Genomic DNA, 18519 nt, shown 5'->3' on the forward strand with positions numbered 1-18519 from the left:
TTTTTTAATTTTTTGTTTGTTTGTTTGTTATTCTTGATAGACTTTCTGCTGACTGGGGTGAGATGGAATATAATTTTGACTTGCATTTCCCTGAAGGATAAAGATGTTGAACATTTTTTATTGGTCATTTATATTTCTTCTTTTAATAAGTGTCCTCTCAATTCATTTTCCCATTTATTGAACAGGTTGTTTTTGTTTGTTTTGTGTTAAGCTTTTTAACTTCTTTATATATTCTGGATGTTAATCCTGTCAGAAGAGTAGCTGGCAAAGATTTTCTTCTATTTTGTAAGCTGTCTCTTCACTTGTTAATTGTTTCATTTGCTCTTCAGAAACTTTTTAATTTGATGTGGGCCTATTCATTGATTCTTGTAGTTTTTGTGCTATTTCTGTGCTGTTGGAGTCCTATTCAGGAAGTCATTACCTATGCCTATCACTTTAAATATTTCTCTTGTTTTCTCCTAGAAGTTTCAGTTTCAGGTATTTGATCCATTTAGATCTTTGTACAAGGTGAGAGACAGGGATCTAATTTCAATGTTGTAAATATAGATATCCAGTTTCTAGTACCACTTGATAAAAAGGCTCTTTTTTTCTCTGAAGTATGTTTTTGGCTCCTTTGCCAAGAAATGGATGACTATAGTTGTGTGAGTTTGTGTGTCCTCTATTTTATTCCATTGGATTTTTGTGCCAGTACCATGATGGTTTTGTTACTATAGCTTTGTAGTATATTTTGAAACCAAGTATTGTGGTGCCTCTGGCATTGTTCTTTTTTGCTCAGGATTGTGTCGGCTATTCTAGGTTTTTTGGGTTTCTTTATAGATCTTAGGATTTTTTTTTCTAGTTTTGCAAAGTATATCATTGGTGTTTTAATGGAGATTGCATTGAATGTATAGATCACTTTTGGTAACATGCCCATTTTAACAATATTAATTCTGACATTCTGTGAATATGAAAGGTCTTTACATTTTCTAGTGCTTTCAATTTCTTTATTCAGTGTTCTGTAATATTCATTGTAGAGGTCATTTACTTCATCGATTGAGGGTTATGCTAATTATTTTATATTTTTGAAGCTGTTGTGAATGGAATTGCTTTCTGATATCTGTTTCAGTGGGTTCATTCCTGGTGTATCGAAAAGCTGTTGGTTTTAATATGTTGATTTTGTATCCCAACACTTTGCTGAATTTGTCTATCAGATCTAAAAGTCTTTTGGAGGTGCTTTTAGAATCTTCTAAGTAAAGGATCATATAATCTGAAAATAGGCATAATTTGACTTCTTCCTCTCCTAATTGTAACTCTTTTATTTCTTTCTTTTGCCTAATTGCTCTAGTTAGATGTTAAATGCTATATTGAACACAACTGGTGAGAGTTGAATTGCCTTGTCCCTGGTTTCTAAAGAAATGCTTTCAAGTTTTTCTCCATTCTGTATGAGGTTGGGTGTGCGTTTGTGATATATACCTTTAATTAGATTGAAGTGAGATCCTTTTATACTTCATTTTTGCACTTTTTAAAAAATCATGAATGGATGTGGAATTTCATCAAAGGTTTTTTATCCATCAATTGAGATAATCGTGTGACTTTTATCCTTGATTCTATTTATGTGGTGTATTGCATTTATTAATATACGTACATCAGACCATCCTTGAATCCCTTGGTTGAAACCAACTTGTTCATTGTGTAAAATCTTTTTAACACATTGTTGACTTCTGTTTGCAAGAAATTCATTGAAGATTTTTATGTATGTCTATGAAGGATATTGGTCTGTGGTTATCTTTTTGAGTGTTTAACAAGTTTTGGTATCAGAGTGATATTGGTTCTATAGAATGTATTTAAAAGTGTTCCTTTCCTTTTTATTTCATGGGATAGTTTAAGCAGCATTGGTTTTAGTTCTTCTTTATTGGTCTGGTAAAATTTGGCAGTGAGCCATCCCTATAATAAAACCACTTTCTACATACTGCCAGATCTGACTTCTAAGAGTTTGTTTTGTTAAACAAATTTTTATCTATGTTCATACTTTTTTCTTCTATTATCTTTATCCAGTTTTAATATTAGCACAATGTTGATTTCCTAAAATGAGGGGAGAAGTGTTCCTTCTTTTTTCTGCTTTAAATGTTTGATATAATTTATCAGTTAAAATGTATATGAGCCTGCTGTTGTCATATAGGTAGGTTTTCATGCTAGGAATATACTTTCTTTAATAGGTGCTATTCAAAATTTGTATTTCCTCCAGAGTCAGTTTCATTAATTTGTCTTCCAAGGTACTTCTTAGAAGTCAAATTTATTTCAAAAAAGATTTTTGTAATATGCTTTCTATATCCTTTTAAATTCTGTAAAATCTGTGGTAATGTCTTCTAGATCTTGATATTGTAATTTTAAAAATGTATAATTGATGTTGTGTAATAGAAAGAAAAGGTGTAAAGGAGTAGGAGAAGTGGGAGGGGTAGGGGAAAGGAAAGAAGGGAAAAGAAAAAATATGAGAAAAGGAAGAACATGTAAACAAAGTCTTTGGAAATAGGGAAGGGTGGAAGGGATGAAGGGAGGGCAAGGGAAGGGGAAAAAATAAGAACCAAGATACTCATGTAATGGTACAAGATCCCAGTGATGAATGTAACTGTATTTTACACCTAAAATGTACCAATAAAGTTAATGGGGAAAAAAATTGGCAGTAAATCCATTCAGCCCTGGGCTTTTTTTAATTGGGAGACTTTATTATTGCTTCAATCTCATTGCTTGTTATTGATCTGTTTAGGTTTTTTAAATTTCCTTTTGATTTAATTTTTGTCAGTCATATATATCTAGAAACTAATTCATTTCTTCAAGAATTTCCAATTTATTGGAATATAAATTTGCAAGATAGTTCCTAATAATCTTCTGGATATCAGTGGTACCTGTTGTAATATTGCCTTTTTGTCTCTAAATGTATTAATTTGGGCCTTCTTTCTCTTTCTTTTGGTTAGTTTCTTGTTTATCTTTTCTAAAAACCAACTCTTTGTTTTATTGATCCTTTTTAAATTTTTTCTTTTGATCTCCACTTCATTAATTTCCATTTTGATCTTTATTATTTCTTTCCTTCTATTGGTTTTGAGTTTGGTTTTTCTTGTTTTATTTTTTCTTCTAAGATCTTGAAATACATCATTAGGTTATTTACTTATGACCTTTCATTTTTTAAAATGTAGGGATTATGGCTATAAACTTTCTTCTTAGGACTGCTGCATCCTATAGATTCTGGCATATTGTCTTTTCATTATCATTTGATTCTAGGAATTTACCCTCCTCCATGTCTTCAGTGAGCACTGAATTGTTCAAAAGTGTATCGTTCAATCTTCATGTGTTTGTGTAGTTTCTGTGGCTTCTGCTGATTTTTAGTTTTATTCCATTTGGATAGATGAGACTATTTCAGTTTTTTTGTATTTGTTAAGACATTTTTATGGCCTAAGATATGGTCTAATTTTGAAAAAGTTCTATGAGTTGCTGAAAAGAAAGTGTATCCTGCTGCTGTTTGATGGAACACTCTGTAGATATCTGTTAAATCTTTTTGATCTATAGTGTGGTTTATTTGTTTGTCTGTTTGTTTTGGTTTTTTTGAGACAGGGTCTGACTTTGTAGTTCAGGCTGGCCCTGAACTCACTATGTAACCCAGGCTGGCCTCGAACTTGAAGTGATCCTCCTGCCTCAGCCTCCTGAGTGCTGAGATTACAGGTGTGTGCCACCACTCCTGGCTTGATCTATAGTGCAGTTGAACTCTGATATTTCTTGTTAATTTTTAGTCTAAATAACCTATGTATCTGTGAAAGTGAGTTGTTGAAGTCACCCACTATAATTGTATTGATATCTATCTATCCCTCTATTGAGTAGTATTTGTTCTATGAAATTGAGTGTGCTAACATTTGGTGCATATATATTTACAATCATTATATCTTCTTGGTAGACTGTTCCCTTTATCAATAAAGATAAAATCTCTTCTAAATTTTACTTGAAGTCTGCTTTGTCAGATATGAGTATAGCTTCTCCTGCTTGCCTTCAGATTCCATTTGTATGGAATATCATTTTTGATCCTTTCACTTTCCTTTGTCTTTGTGGGTGAGGTATGTTTTTTGCAGGTAGCATATAGTTGTTTCCTTTTAAAATCTAATATATCAGTTTGCATCTTTTGAAGAATTAATACCATTGAGGGTTATTATTGAAAGATACATACTAATTCCTGCCATTTTGTTATTTTACTGTAATGTCTGATTCTTTCCTAATACTCATGTGTTAGTCTACTTCTCCTTTTCTGTGTGCAGTGTTTCTTTAAGCATCTTCTGTTATGCTGGTTTACTGGCCATGAGTTCCTTTAGTTTCTGCTTATTTTAGAAAGTCTTTATTTCTCCAATTCTGAAGGACAGTTTTGCTTGATATTGTACTCTAGGTTGATAGTATTTTTTTTCAGAGCTTGAAACACATTGTTCTATGCCTTCCTGGCCCTTAGAGTTTCTGCTGAGAAATTTGCTGTTATTCAGGTGGATTGGCCTTTATAAGTGATTTGACATTTTTCTCTTGCAGCTTTCAACATCATTTCTTTGCTGTATACCAGTGGTGGCAAACTTATGGCACATGTGCTGCAGCAGGCTGTTTGTATCATTGAAAGCTCTAAAAGGTTCACTATCGTTGCTCTATAGTCTCTTGCTCTCTGTTCAGCTATGATATTACATGGAGAGATTCTGTTCTGATCCTGTCTGTTTAGGGTTCTGCATGCCCCCTGTACCTGGATATCTATATCTTTCTCAATATTTGGGAATTTTTCTGCTATTACTTCACTGAATAAAATTTTCATGACTTTAGTCTGTCTTGATTCTTTCTTGAAATGTAAAGGCTCTTAAGTTTGGTTTTTAAGATTGTATCATAGAAGGTTTGCATTTTTCATAATTTTTATTTTTTCTTTATTTCTGTCTAAATGTAATAATGTATCTACTTTATCTTTATTCCCTGAGATTCTGTCTTTTGCTTGATGGTGAGGCTTTCCACTGAATCTTTTATTTTATTCATTGAACTTTTCATTTCCAAGATTCTGGGTTTTTTTCCTCAGAATTTCTTATTATCAAAGTCTTTTTTTCCTATCTTGCATTATTTTCCTTATTTCCTTCAGTTATTTATTTGTATCCTCTTTGAGTTCATTGATCATTTTTATAATCATTGTTTGAATCTTTGTCTGTTATTTCATCCACTTTGATGCCATTGGAACAAGCTACTGTAGAAGTAGTAACTTTTTTTTGGTACCAGGGATTGAACTTGGGACCTCACACTTGTGAGGCAGGAGCCAGAACCACTGAGCTAAATCTCTGGCCCCAGAAGTAGTAAATTTTTAAGGAAAAAAATCATGTTACCTTATTTTTTCATGTTTCTTTTTTCTGGTATCAGGGATCAAACTCGGGACCCTGTGGTTGCAAGGCAGGTGGTGGGACCACTAAGCAAAATCGCCGGCCCTTCATGTTTCTTTTGTTTCTACATTGGGGTTTGTACATCTTTTGGAGTTGGATAGTTCTTCCATTGTTATGTAAGGGCCTTTTTAGGGATCAGCCTTCTCTTGGTCATTTGTCCTTGGATATCAGATTATTGTGGAAAGTATTTCCAAGTAGGTTTATTGTTATTTTTTTGGTATTGACTAGTATATATTGACATAGTATACACTGTGTCAGGGCCTGAGGGTCTCATTTCTCTGTAGGTTTCACAAAAGTGGACTCTTTCTGTTGACTCATGCAATTGCTTTGTAAACCAAGAAGTATATGGAGGATCCCTCTATGATTATTCCTCTAGTCTTGTCAGCAATGTATGTTCTGAAGGGGCATGAGACTGACCTATACTAAAGCCCCTTGTAGGTGTGCTGTCCACAGTCTTTGTGTTGTTTCTCTTTGCTACTGTAATAGGGATTGATGTCCAGGAGAAGATCTTCAGACCTCCATAACCATGGTTACTTGGGGCCTAATGATTGGAAATTTTTTTCTTTGGTATGGGGAATTGAACCTAGGGCTTTTGTACTGAGCTATATCCCAACACCTTTTTATATTTTTATTTTTAGCACTGGGCCTTGCTAAGTCACTAAGTTGCCCAAGCTGAGTTTAAAATTGCAATGCTCCTCTCTTAGCTTCCCTAGAATGTTGTTATAACAGGTGTGTGCCACCATGCTTGGGTGGCTGGGGATTACCTTCCCTATTTCTTGAGTTAAAATGTTCACTAACATTTGAATGGAGCTGGGTTGTGTATGGGGTAAGATCTGCTCCTTTTGATCTGAACTGGGATTGTGGCTCAGGATCAGAATCTAGTCAAAGTACTTGAAGAGTCATACTCAATCCCTAGAACCACATAGAAAGACAGGAACAAATGAAAATGTGCAAGCCCACAACAAGTAGCAGTGAACTAAATCTAGCAGTAGGGTAAAAACCAAGTGCCAATTATGATATCTACCCCCTAACAACAACCACTATAGCAATGGTAGTGACAAAGATAATAAATAAACTAAAAAGTTTTAAAAGATGACAAAAATACAATTAAAAGAATAAAACGGGATGAGGCAAGAAAAGGGAAAGTTCAAGTACTTGAAAAAGTGAAAAGGGAGGAAGCTCCCCGTCTCCATACCAGGCTCCTAGGACAGTGAAGCTCAGCTGGTCCCAGCACCCGGAAGGAAGCTCCCCCACCTCCATCCCAGGCTCCTAGGATAGAGAAGCTGAGCCAGTCCCAGCACTTGGAAGGAAGCTCCCCCACTACCATCCCAAGCTCCTAGCGCAGAGAAAGTGAGCCATGTGGGCACCAGAAGCAGCCCAGACCCCGTGGAAATGAGAAGACACATAAACAAGACTCAAAAACAGACTTCCAGATCACCTACAGCAACCCCAAAGGGAAATGAGATGGAACACTCTGATACTCAACAACCTGGACTCTCTGAACTGGCAACAAAAGAGGATCTGGGAAAAATGAAATCAGAAATAATTACTCAGATAACAGCAAAGATTGTGCTCATGGTGCAAGACATGATTAATAAATCTAGAGAGGACACAGATAAAAAAATAGAGGATCTGAGGAACATGATGGAATCCCAACATAGGAAACAAATGGAATCCATAAAACAGATGCAAACACATTTCCAAGAGATTAAAAAATCCATCGAAAGTCTGCACAGCAGAATGAACCAATGTGAGGATAGAATTTCACATATAGAATCACATAAGATTGCAATTAGTGAGGAGGAAAAGAAAAATTGCTTTAAAATTGTAAGGGAACATGAGAAATCAATCCAGCAGCGGCTAGATGACGCAAAGAAGAATAACATAAGACTGATTGGAGTCAATGAAGAAAGAGGAGAGAGTGCAGATGACATAAAAAAACTGTTCACAGAAGTGATGGCAGAAAACTTCCCAAGGAGGGGAAAAGAACTTGACATACAGATAAGTGAGGCATATAGGACTCCAGCTAGCCTTAATCAAAAAAAAAATCTACACATAGGCATATAATAGTTAGGATTCCAGAAATCCAACAGAAGAACAAAATTCTACAAGCAGTGAGAGAAAAGAAACAAATCACATACAAAGGAAAGCCCATCAAAATCACAGCAGACTTCTCAATGCAAACCCTCAAGGCAAGAAGAGCTTGGAGTGATGTATTTTAAGCCCTAAAGGAAAACAGCCTCCAACTCAGATTTATGTACCCTGCAAAACTACCTTTCAAACTTGATGGAGAAATAAGATACTTTCATGATAAAGAGCACCTCAGGAACTTCATGAATACCAAACCGGCACTCCAAAAAATTTTAGACAATACCCTAGGAAAAGACAATGAGGATCACAACCCCAGGAAACCCAGCAGAATGAATCCATTGGGCATGACAAATTAAACGCAAAGGGGGAGAATCCAACAAAAAGAAAAAGTCATGACAAGGCTTTCAAAACTTTTGACTTCATCTCCCTAATGAGTGTATAATTCAATCTTATTATTGTACTGATTAGTATTTTTCTGATTCTAGAATTGCACACCATTCCTTGTTTTATACTGGCTATTTATCATCTTCTTATGTCTACATTTTAATTGAGTTGTCTATTAATGAGCTCTAAGAATTCTTTATATATTCTGCTCATAGGTTATATGCATTGTAAATATGGTCTGTTTAAGGACTACTTTTCATTTTAATGATGTCATTTAAAGTTCTAAATTTTGATGGAATCTCATTTATCAATTTTGTTCTTTTATACATCATGGTTTTTGTATCCTAGGTAGTTCTTGCCCACCTTGAATTCATAAATATTTTCCCTAATGATTTCTTCTTAAAGTTTTATACTTTTAGGCTTTCATATTTAGGTTCATAGATCCCTTCAAGTTATTTTCATGTATGGAAATAAAGGGTTGAGTTTAATTTTTTATATACAGATACCAGGTGTTGTAGTGCCGTTTGCTGAAGACACTATCTTTTCCTCAGCTCTTGAATCGAGTTTATATTCTATAAAATGCTAATGTTAAATAATCTTTCAAAACTCCGTGGACCATATATCTGTTGTTCTATTTCTAGATTCTCTGTTTTATTCAAATGATCTATATGTCTTTCCTTACACCAACACTGCCTTGATTACTGTAGCTTTAGAAGAAGTCTTAAAATTGGGTGCTAAATGTCTTCCAACACTGTTTTTGTTTTTGTTTTTGGCTTTTCTGGGTCCTTTGTACTCCTACATAACTTTTAAATTTCAATATCCAGTTCTTCATTTACAGCAATTATACACAGACCTGAATTTTTATGTACACCTTGTGTTTTCTAATCCTGCTAAATTCAAGTACAAGTTCTAGGGGCTCCTAGAGATTTCTTAGTATTTTCTCTGTAAATGATTTCATCTACATATAAAGATTTTGCTTCTGCTGTGCCAATCCTATCCTAGTTGTGACATTTTATTTCCAGGCTATTTTGGTGGGGACTAGGTTTCAAAGTTTAATGGACAGATAAAGAGTAAGCATATCTGCCCTTGTTCCCCACCTTAAGGAGAAAGCATTGTATCTTCTCCATTCATATAAGGCATTCTCACTGGAAATATGGAGTACATGTCTTTAATCTGTTGAGAAGGTTCTGTTCTACTTCTAATCCCCTGATAGCTTTTACCATGAACAGCTGTAGAACTTAGTCCAATAGTTTTTCTCCAACTAGTGACAGGATCATATGTCTTTTTCCTTTCCTCTGTTAAAACGATGACTTTTGGGGGTGGATCTTCCAATGCTGAACCAACACTGCCATCTCTATAACAAAACTACTTTCTACATCCTGCCAGATCTGACTTCCAATAGTTTGTTTTGTTAAACAAATCTCTATCTATGTTCATACATTTTTCTTCTATTATCTTTATCCAGTTTTAGGATTAGCACAATGTTGAGTTCCTAAAATGAGGGGAGAAGTGTTCCTTCTTTTTTCTGCTTTAAATGTTTGATATAATTGATCAGTTAAAATGTTTATGAGCCTGCTGTTGTCATATAGGTAGGTTTTCAAGCTAGGAATATACTTTCTTTAATAGGTGCTATTCAAATTTTATATTTCCTCCAGAGTTAGTTTCATTCATTTGTCTTCTAAGTTACTTCTTAGAAGTTGTCAAATTTATTTCAAAAAAGATTTTTGTAATATGCTTTCTATATCCTTTTAAATTCTGTAAACTCTGTGGTAATGTCTCTTAGATCTTAATATTGTAATTTAAAAAATGTATAACTGATATTGTGTAACAGGAAGAAAAGGTCTAAAAGAGTAGGATAATTGGGAGGGGTAGGGGAAGGAAAAAAAGGGAAAGGAAAAAATATGAGAAGAGGAAAAAAATGGAAACAAGGTCTTTGCAAATAGGGAAGGGTGGAGGGGGTGAAGGGAGGGCAAGGGAAGGGGAAAAAAAAAAAAAGAACCAAGATACTCATGTACAAGATCATGTACAAGATCCCAATGATGAATGTAACTGTATTTTATACCTAAAATGTACCAATAAAGTTAATTGGGGAAAAAATAAAGAAATAGTGAAAAGGGAGAAAGCAGAAGAAAAGTAGAAGATGAAGAGAAAAAAATCCAGACATGGTGGTGCAAGCTTGCAATCCTAACCATGTAGGAGGCTGAGGCAGGAAAACAGCAAATTTGGAGCCAAACTGGACCACCCAGGAAGGCACTGTCTCAAAACAAAAAATGAAAAGGGCTGGGGATGTAGCTCAGTGGCTGAGCATCTCTGGGTTTGATCCCCAGCATCACATGTACATACACACTCCCCCCTACACATACAACAAAAACAAAAACTAAAAAATAGATATATAAAATAAAAAATAAGTGAAGAAATAAGGAGAAAAAATAAAATATAGGAGTAAAATAATTTCATTATTATTATTATTAGAAGAAGCAGCAGGGGGAGGAAAAGGGGAAGAGGAAGAGGAGGAGGAGGAAGAAGAAGAAGAGGAGGAGGAGGAGGAGGAAAGGAAAGTATCAAGGAAAGCAAAAAAGAATATTAAAAATAATAATTTTAAAAAGAGAAAAAACATGCACTCTAATTTGCAAATGCAAGAAAAAAGCACTAAGGAAAAATGAAAGAATTGTCTCTGCTAAGGTGGTCAAACTTGTGACCAAATGAGAGGGTTTACCACCTATGCTGATTTGTATTTCTTTCCATGTCCTCTTGAGCTATGTGGCCCATAGGGACAGCAAGGCTGTGGGTTGTTTGTACCTTCCTGCTCTTGTGCTCTTCTCCCAGCTGGGTGGTTTAGGACACACACTGATCGCAGTGGCTCTCGGCTTCCTGCTCACCATGTACAAAATCACATGGAATGGTCAGTTTTGTTGGTTGGAGTTTAGTCTGGCCAGATTAGTTCAGTGAACTTTCAGGGACAGGTGATACAGAGCTCTGTTTAAGTTTTGGGTGCCCCTTGTGAAGCCACTAGCAGGGCCAGACAACCAACTGCCCTGGATAAAGAAGCCATGGCAGGCTCCCTCCAAGCTACTACCCACAACTACATCTCTCTGTGACCCAGGCCCTGTGTGAAATTACACATCTGCTCAGGCTCCAGACCTCTTCAGCCAGACACCAGAGTCACCATTCCCAAAGGGCTGAGGAACTAATGATTCTGATGTAAATCTCACAGTAAATATTTTACAGTGGGCCTACTTAAGTGGCATTTTACTGGGACCATACCTGGTTACAAGGCAGACACTAGCCAGAACAGCTTGGCAATATTTGTGATGTCAGGGGATAGGAAAATGCAGGGGCTTATGTCTTCCTAAGCAGCAAGCTCAGGCATAACCTTCACCATACTGCTCAAGCTCCACCCCCATCTATGTAGCTCCTGGGTCAGTTAAGTTCAAACTCCTTTCTGCTCTGGGTTTTTGTACCAGTTTTTGTCCATAATGCCTTTCCCTCTCTCCCTCTGCATCTCCTGTCCTCATGTGCTGTACCTTTATGCTGCTATGGTCACAGAGCCAAGGTGCTCCTTCTAGCCCCCTGTTCCAGTAACTTTAATCTCTGGTTCTTTCCAAATCTCTATCTGTCTGATACTGAACTTCAGTGGATTCCTTCCTTTACCAACTTACTGAGTTCTGCAGCTGTGTCAATTCCAAGTCAAAAGAAAACTGGAACATGCTTCCTGCTCCTAATCTGACATTTTGGCTCTTCCCTTTTGCCGTCTTAACTCTTAGGTCAAAGTCTATTCAGTTCTGCACATAGACATGTTGATCATTAAAAAAAAGTCTTGTCCAAAACTATAATGCAAAGTTAATTTAATTAAAATGTTAAAGATATAATGCAAGATGTGTTTTCTTTTCCTTTCTCTCTTCCCTATTTACTGCCTCTACACTTGTGCTTCCTGAACAGCCACACCAACCTAAACACCTAAAGCTCTTTGGCCCTATCCTAGGGATCAGGCTCACAACGCCAGAATGTTTTTTGCAGGATGATGATGCAAAAAAATCCAATTGCCTCTAGGACAGTTTGACTGCCTGTGATCTCCATTATTTCTTAGGAGGAAATTTGATTGATAGACAAGTGTTTGGGGTTACAAGCATGCTTCTGGAATGAATTATGCTCACAAACCAAGGCTTTACTGTGCTGTGTAATGTTTAAGTGAGGTTAAACGTATCTCCTCAAATATTTATCATTTCTTTATGGTAAAAACTTTCAAAACCATTTTAATTTTAGCTTTTTGAAGGGTATCTTCCCTTCTCACAGCCAGTCATTCCAGCTGCTTAAGGCCAACATACTTTGTTTGGCAGACCATGAGGTTCTTGCAGGTAGTGCTGACTCTTCAGAGACAAAGCCCTGGTTGGCAAATTTGAACCCAAAGCAGCAGATTACACACTGGCTCAAACTCCATCCCTGAGGGCCCAATCCTCCATTATTCATGCACCTCAAGGTTTGTCCTGCACTTTAGGGGAGTGACTATGGTGACTCTACTGCCAACCTCTGGGAAGTATTAGCCCTTTTCCACCTCTCCCTTCAAAAGTTCATCATCACTAAAGCCAACCATTCTTGGCTTAAAGGTGTTTTGGGGTGCCATTGATCCCCAGGACTGCAAAGAGGAAACAATCCTGATGTCTGGAGGAAATGGGTGGGTACTTTCAGGAGCTTTGGGTGACCCAAGTCTCCACAGGTCTCCCAGGCACAGAGGGCCTGCAGGAGTCAGACCTCCATGCACTGACATCTCTGAGGTTCTTCAAGGCTTCCTGGATTTGGTTCTGACTTCTGAGCCTCATTTCTGTGTTTCTAGACACAGTAAGTGTAAATGTATCGATACCAAAGCTATTTGGAGCATTTTTGGGAAGAGAACAGTTGTCTTAGGTCAAGAAAGAGAATACTTCCAAATATCAGGAAGATAGGAAGATGCAAATTCCTGAATCCAGGGAATGTTAGGAGAGCATCACTTCATCATGAGGTTGTGGGCCCCAATGATCTGTGTTTCCTCATTGGAGGAAACAGAAGAGATTGTCTGTCAATACCTAAATTATAAAGATAGATCTTTTGCAAAAAGGAAGGGGACCAAGACATGGAAGGAGGGTAGAGGAAGAGAAGGGGAAGGAGGTGGAAAAATAATTAAGATGTGCTATGTGCATGTACCAACTTCCCAGGAGGAGTGCAATCATTATATACTGCGTCCATTAGGAATGCATAATTATGTACCAATAAAAAAATAAAAAGATAAGGTGAGGAGAGTGATATGTCCAAAGTTAACCTGCTAGTTATTGGATAGACATCAAAGGACTTTGTAATCAGGCTCTGTGATTTGCAATTCCTTTTCACTGGTGATGTAGAGGAGCGAAAACATTTAAAGGTACAACATGAAAATAATTGTATTTTAGAAGGGATCTCTGGTGAGGGATGAGAATTGGAATTAGAAGTTAAGGAGACATGGAATTAAGAAAGATCAAAATCATATCATTTGTAGGAAAGTGGATATAACTAGAGACCATCATATTAAGTGAAATAAGTTAGACTCAGGAAGTCAAATATTGCATGTTTTCTCTCATATGACGAATCTAGAAAAAATTTTAAAAAGAGAGATAGCATGAAAGGAGAAGGGACACTATTAGAGAAGAGGATGGAAGTTAGTGGAGGGGGAAACGGTAAGAGGGTTAATCGGAAGGGGAAAATGATCAAAGGATGTTATATACATGTAAGAATGTGTCAAAACAAAACCCACTATGCTAAAAATATTAAGGAGACTTCTAAGAGGCTTGTTCCCTAACAGATGACAAGAGCCTGAGCTGTAGCTATGAGAGGGAGAAAGATACTTGAAAGACATTTAAAATATAGAGTTAATAGGATTCAGATATTAAGTTTTTGTAAAGGGTAAAAAAGACGAATCAAGGATGGTTCCCAAGGAATAAGGATTAGGCAAAAGGATGAATAAAGAATGAATGTTATCTGCTTTTCATCCAAGTGTAAAATAGAAAAGAAAGGGGCCTGAATGGGTAGTGAGTAAGCAGACAGGTGAGCATGAATCAGAGAAGATGTCCGTCCAGAAATCAGATACATTGATCCACATAGGTTTCTAAGAACGACACTGAACTCCTAGCATTTGTGTCAAGCATCTCCAATGCTATTGGATTATTACAAGTGACAAATGCCTATATGTCCCCTAGAACTCAAATTAAATAATCTCCCCAAGAGACTTTCCCTAACTGCCTATATTGCCCCCACCAGTGTTTTCCTATCACTGCACCTGCCATTTTCCTTCGTAACAGTTAACAAACTTGGTAAATCATACTTGCTGTTTGTGATCTCATATATTATCTTACTTCTCACTAGTCATTAAGCACATAGAGGTCAGGAACTTTATTCAGTCCCTAAGTTCCCATATGGCACAGTAAGAATCACATTGAACACACATGAAAATATTGTTGAGTGAGTCAAAGCATGTGTAAAACAACTGAAGTGCTTGATGATATATTTACAGAAGAAACTACTCCAATGATCTTTTTTAAGTCTACCTTTGAATCTACACAGAACAACTGTTTCTACTGTCTAATATTTAAAGACCTGTAATGTGTATCCATTAGAATAAAACTAGCAAGCCACAGGAAATGAATCACATCAGAGTCCACCCATGACTGTCCTTCCCTCATTGGGACCATGTAAGCTTGGGAAATGATTACATAAGGTATCCAAGCAGAAATTGGGCTTTGTTTGTGGTGGGTACCCCTCAGTGGTAGGGTGAAGGCTAATCCCTAGATTGGCTGTTGCACTGTATCATATGTGGGATTCTCTTCAAACCCAAAGACTCCATGATTTCATAGTTTTTCCATCAAAATTATTTAGACACTTGTCAAGTCTAGTTTGCTTTGTTTTCCTTTTCTCAGAACTTGGAGAAAAAAATGAATTTGTTCTCATTTAACTAAGCAGTTTCCTTTACTTAGATACTTAACAGGTCTGAGTTGCTTTACTTTGTTTTCTTTTCTCTTTTCTAAACTTGTAAAAAAGGGTACTTTTGTTCTAATTTAATTAAGGAATTTTCTTACTTATGGATTAAGTAGATTTTTAAGCCCCAGACAGAATCCCTTTTGCTTAGTGCCAAACTGCACAGGAAGCCCCTGACCAACTGTTTAAACTTGCTGACCAGTTGGCAGGATGAGGGCAATAAATATTCTGTGACCTACTGAGTTGGGGTAAGTGGTACAACGGATTAGAGACCAGTCTTGCATGTGTTGGTCAACATTTCCCAGTGTAATAAGATTCCTTCAGTGCCCAAGAGGGCTTCATATATCTGATTTATTACTATCTTGACCAGTGGCAGAAAAATAAAATAAAGCAATAATCACCATTTAAGGTTACGATTTAGTTTTAGCTGTTGCCCTGCAGAAGAGTCATCAATCCTATCTGTAGCCTTGAACTTTTCACGGAGCGATGAATAGATCTGTCCATATTTGGACAATCTTTACATTTAGTGATGTAGAAAAAGATTTAGACTCAGCCTCCCTTCTATTCCAGAAAAAGAAAGTGTGTTGGATATTTGACTTTGCTCACCACTGTCATATACACTACCAATCTCAAGACTAAACCTTCTTCTGCCAAAGTTGATTCTAATGGGAATGGGGATATAGATGACTGAGTAATCATATACTGTCAATAATTTATCCCCAATCCCTTTCACTCAAATGTGCATTTGACCAGCTTTTTCTGAGGCAAAAAGCTTCCCTTCCTTACATGCCTCAGATTAGATTAGGTCCTGTTCCTATGAACTTCCATACGACTTTGTGCTCTTCCTTTCCCTGAATTGAAATTGCTTCTCACATCATTTACCCTTTCAGATTATAAATTCTTTTTTTTTTTTTTTGGTACCGGGGATCGAACTCTCAGATTATAAATTCTATGAGTGTGAAGGCTCTCTCTAACTTGGTTAGCACTGCTTTTCTACTTCCGACAATTTTATATGTCTGGAACCTCAAAGATGCTTAGTAAACGTTTGATAAGTAGCTGTGTAGATGGACAGATGGATGGATGGGTAGATAGACGGATGGATGAAGTGTTACATCTCGACTACAGTCCAATGCCTGATGGAATCAGTCATTCTTGAAATTAAGATAGGCATCTTTTATTTTAGAATATACTTTCCTTTCCAACAAATAAACATGAACATTTGGTCAAAAGTCAGTTCAAGTATTTTAGAAATACTCTTACCTAAAGCATAGTCCCTTCGAGGAACACTTGGAGGTGCTTTGACTTTTAACCTGTAGATAATAACCATTAGACCAAGAGTTAGTGGGTAGGACAACCGGTGCCAAGGCCCATAACATAAATCATAACGTAGAGAGCACAAATATCTATCAGAATAAAGACTTCTTTTGGATCCATCACTTTGAAAGATTTAGTATATTGTAAATGCAGTAAAGCCATTAGTGAGAGATCTCCCTCCTTTCTCCATCTCCCAGGTACCTGATGTGGCTGTGACTTGGAAAAGGTGAATTATCTCTGAGATCTCAGAATACCACTAAGCAGTGAGTTTAGAGATCCAAAGAAAAGTGTTGGTTGATTGATAGAAAGGTAAAAAAAGATAAACTAAATTTATTTTTTTTCAATCCATATATAGGCTTTTATTGGTAAAAAGACTGATAAAAGTGATTAGATCCATTTGAATCACCAGTTCAAGCCTGCAGGAATGTGTTAGTGGGGTTTTCTTGTGCACCATAAATGCTTTCTTTTCTTACTGTTCTCAAGATTTTCTCTCCATATTTTATCATTTTTGCTATATCTTGGCATGGATCTATGTTACCTTTTTAGAACTTGCTGATTTTGGGTTAATAGTTTTCATCAAATTTGGGATTTTCAGGCATTATTTCTTCATAAATATATATATATTTTCTTCAGTGTTGGGGAATGGATCTTGGGCCTTTGGCACGCTAGGCAAGCAACCTAGCACTGAGCTACATCCCATTCTTAATAATTCTTTTTTCTTCCTTCTAATACTATTATGTGTAGTTGGTGATCTATATTTACCTTTGGGTGTTTTTCATTCTCCTTTCTCCTGTTTTTTGGATAGCTTCATTTGTACAAATACCTACATTTGCTGATTTTTTCTGCTGCAAGCTCATATCTATTGTTGATAAACTAAATTTAAATGGTTTACAAAGATGCTTTTAAAAATAGGACAAGAAAGGGGAACAAGGAAGGAGGGAGGGAGAAAGGAAGGAAGGGACCAGAATAAAAGTAAAAATAGAAGGAAAAAATGGAAACAAAGCTTTTGTACATAGGGAGGGGAGGGGGATTGAGGGAGGAATGGGATAAAATAAAATAAAATTTATTTTAAAAATAAGACAAAAATTATGTAAGCACTCTGGTTGTAGATTGGACTGAAATTATTTTTGTACCATTTAAAAACATGACAAGTGAGCACTGAGTATCTCAAGATTGAAAGTTTAAAGTGAATTATTATCTTAATAATATCCATTCTATTTAAGAATGATTTGCTTAAAGAAATTTAAAACATATATAAATAAATAAAATTTATATCCAATAGGCTTCATTTACTATAGCCTTTTATACAAGCAACATATAGGGTAGTCATTATATATAAAACTTATTTCACTTCTTTAAAAAGTTTGATTTTTAAAAAAGTAATCTTTACAAACTTGAATTATAATTTTACAAAAGAAGTTTATATTTATATAGAAATTCTTATCCCCCCCATTTTTTTTCTAATTATGTGTTCATAGGTTTTTCTGGGAAAGATATTAAACTTACAGAGAGAATAATTATCCAAGGTGTTGTAGGGAAAATACAAAAACAAAAGTGGGTTTGTTACTTGGGTTGGTTCATGGAACAGTAAAATTTCAAAATACATAAGCCAACTATTGTCCACCACTGTCATCATTACATTAAAGAAAAGAAAGCATATTTTAACACCCTCTAATCATCTTGGAACAAAGGACAAACTCAGGAAAAATTGTTGGCCACTGAACAGAGGTCTGGAATAAAAGATGTCGTTTGAATTTTATTTGGTAGTGGCAGCTACACAATAACCCTCAACATTTGTTTGTGGGACCAAAGACGCATGACAACTCTGTCACAGTCTTTAGTAAAGGAACCAGTGTGTTTAATTGTGTTTCCTCTTTCAGCTGAACACCTGTTGTTTGGTCTTAAGTGAGAGCTTTACTGCAGATCACTTTGAACCAAGGAACCCTTGACTTCAACCAGGGCAATAACCCCAGTGGCCATATTTTCCAAGCTAAGAAAAAATACGGTTTGTCAAGTAAAAAGTTCTCTCAAAGACAATGGGCAAAATGTTTGAAATAGAAACTTTCGGAAAAAATTTGTTGCTGTATGACTGACTAGGAAACAGAGAAATATTTTGTGCACTGAGAAGTGGGATAAGTCTGAAAATTGTGGAGTAGTTAATCTAGACTTGCTTGTGATTGTAACAATGACTTGCAGAGCTCGCTCACAAAGAATGAAATTCAATATGTATCAGAAAGAATCAGTGAAAATAATCACATGCTTATGATAGTCATGGGACAGAATGTGAGAGCAAATTCTCCTTTTCTGTAGGATGACCACTCCCCCATAGCCAGAACACCAT

The 18519-nt window shown here is 36.2% G+C and overlaps 1 protein-coding gene across 2 annotated transcripts in view; it reads right to left on the reverse strand.

The window, feature by feature from the left end:
* Blnk (B cell linker) overlaps positions 1–18519 on the reverse strand; it is a 115375-nt gene that overhangs the window by 48216 nt on the left and 48640 nt on the right. For both annotated transcript variants that reach the window (XM_013069900.3, XM_004838572.4), the window contains exon 3: positions 16125–16174. In XM_013069900.3, the coding sequence (XP_012925354.2) occupies positions 16125–16174 (50 nt within the window). The remainder of the gene's footprint in view (positions 1–16124; positions 16175–18519) is intronic.

This window comes from Heterocephalus glaber, unplaced genomic scaffold (assembly GCF_053883595.1).
Source record: "Heterocephalus glaber isolate CG9 unplaced genomic scaffold, H.glaber_assembly_v1.0 deba00001497, whole genome shotgun sequence".
In the NCBI taxonomy this organism is placed as follows: Eukaryota; Metazoa; Chordata; class Mammalia; order Rodentia; family Bathyergidae; genus Heterocephalus; species Heterocephalus glaber.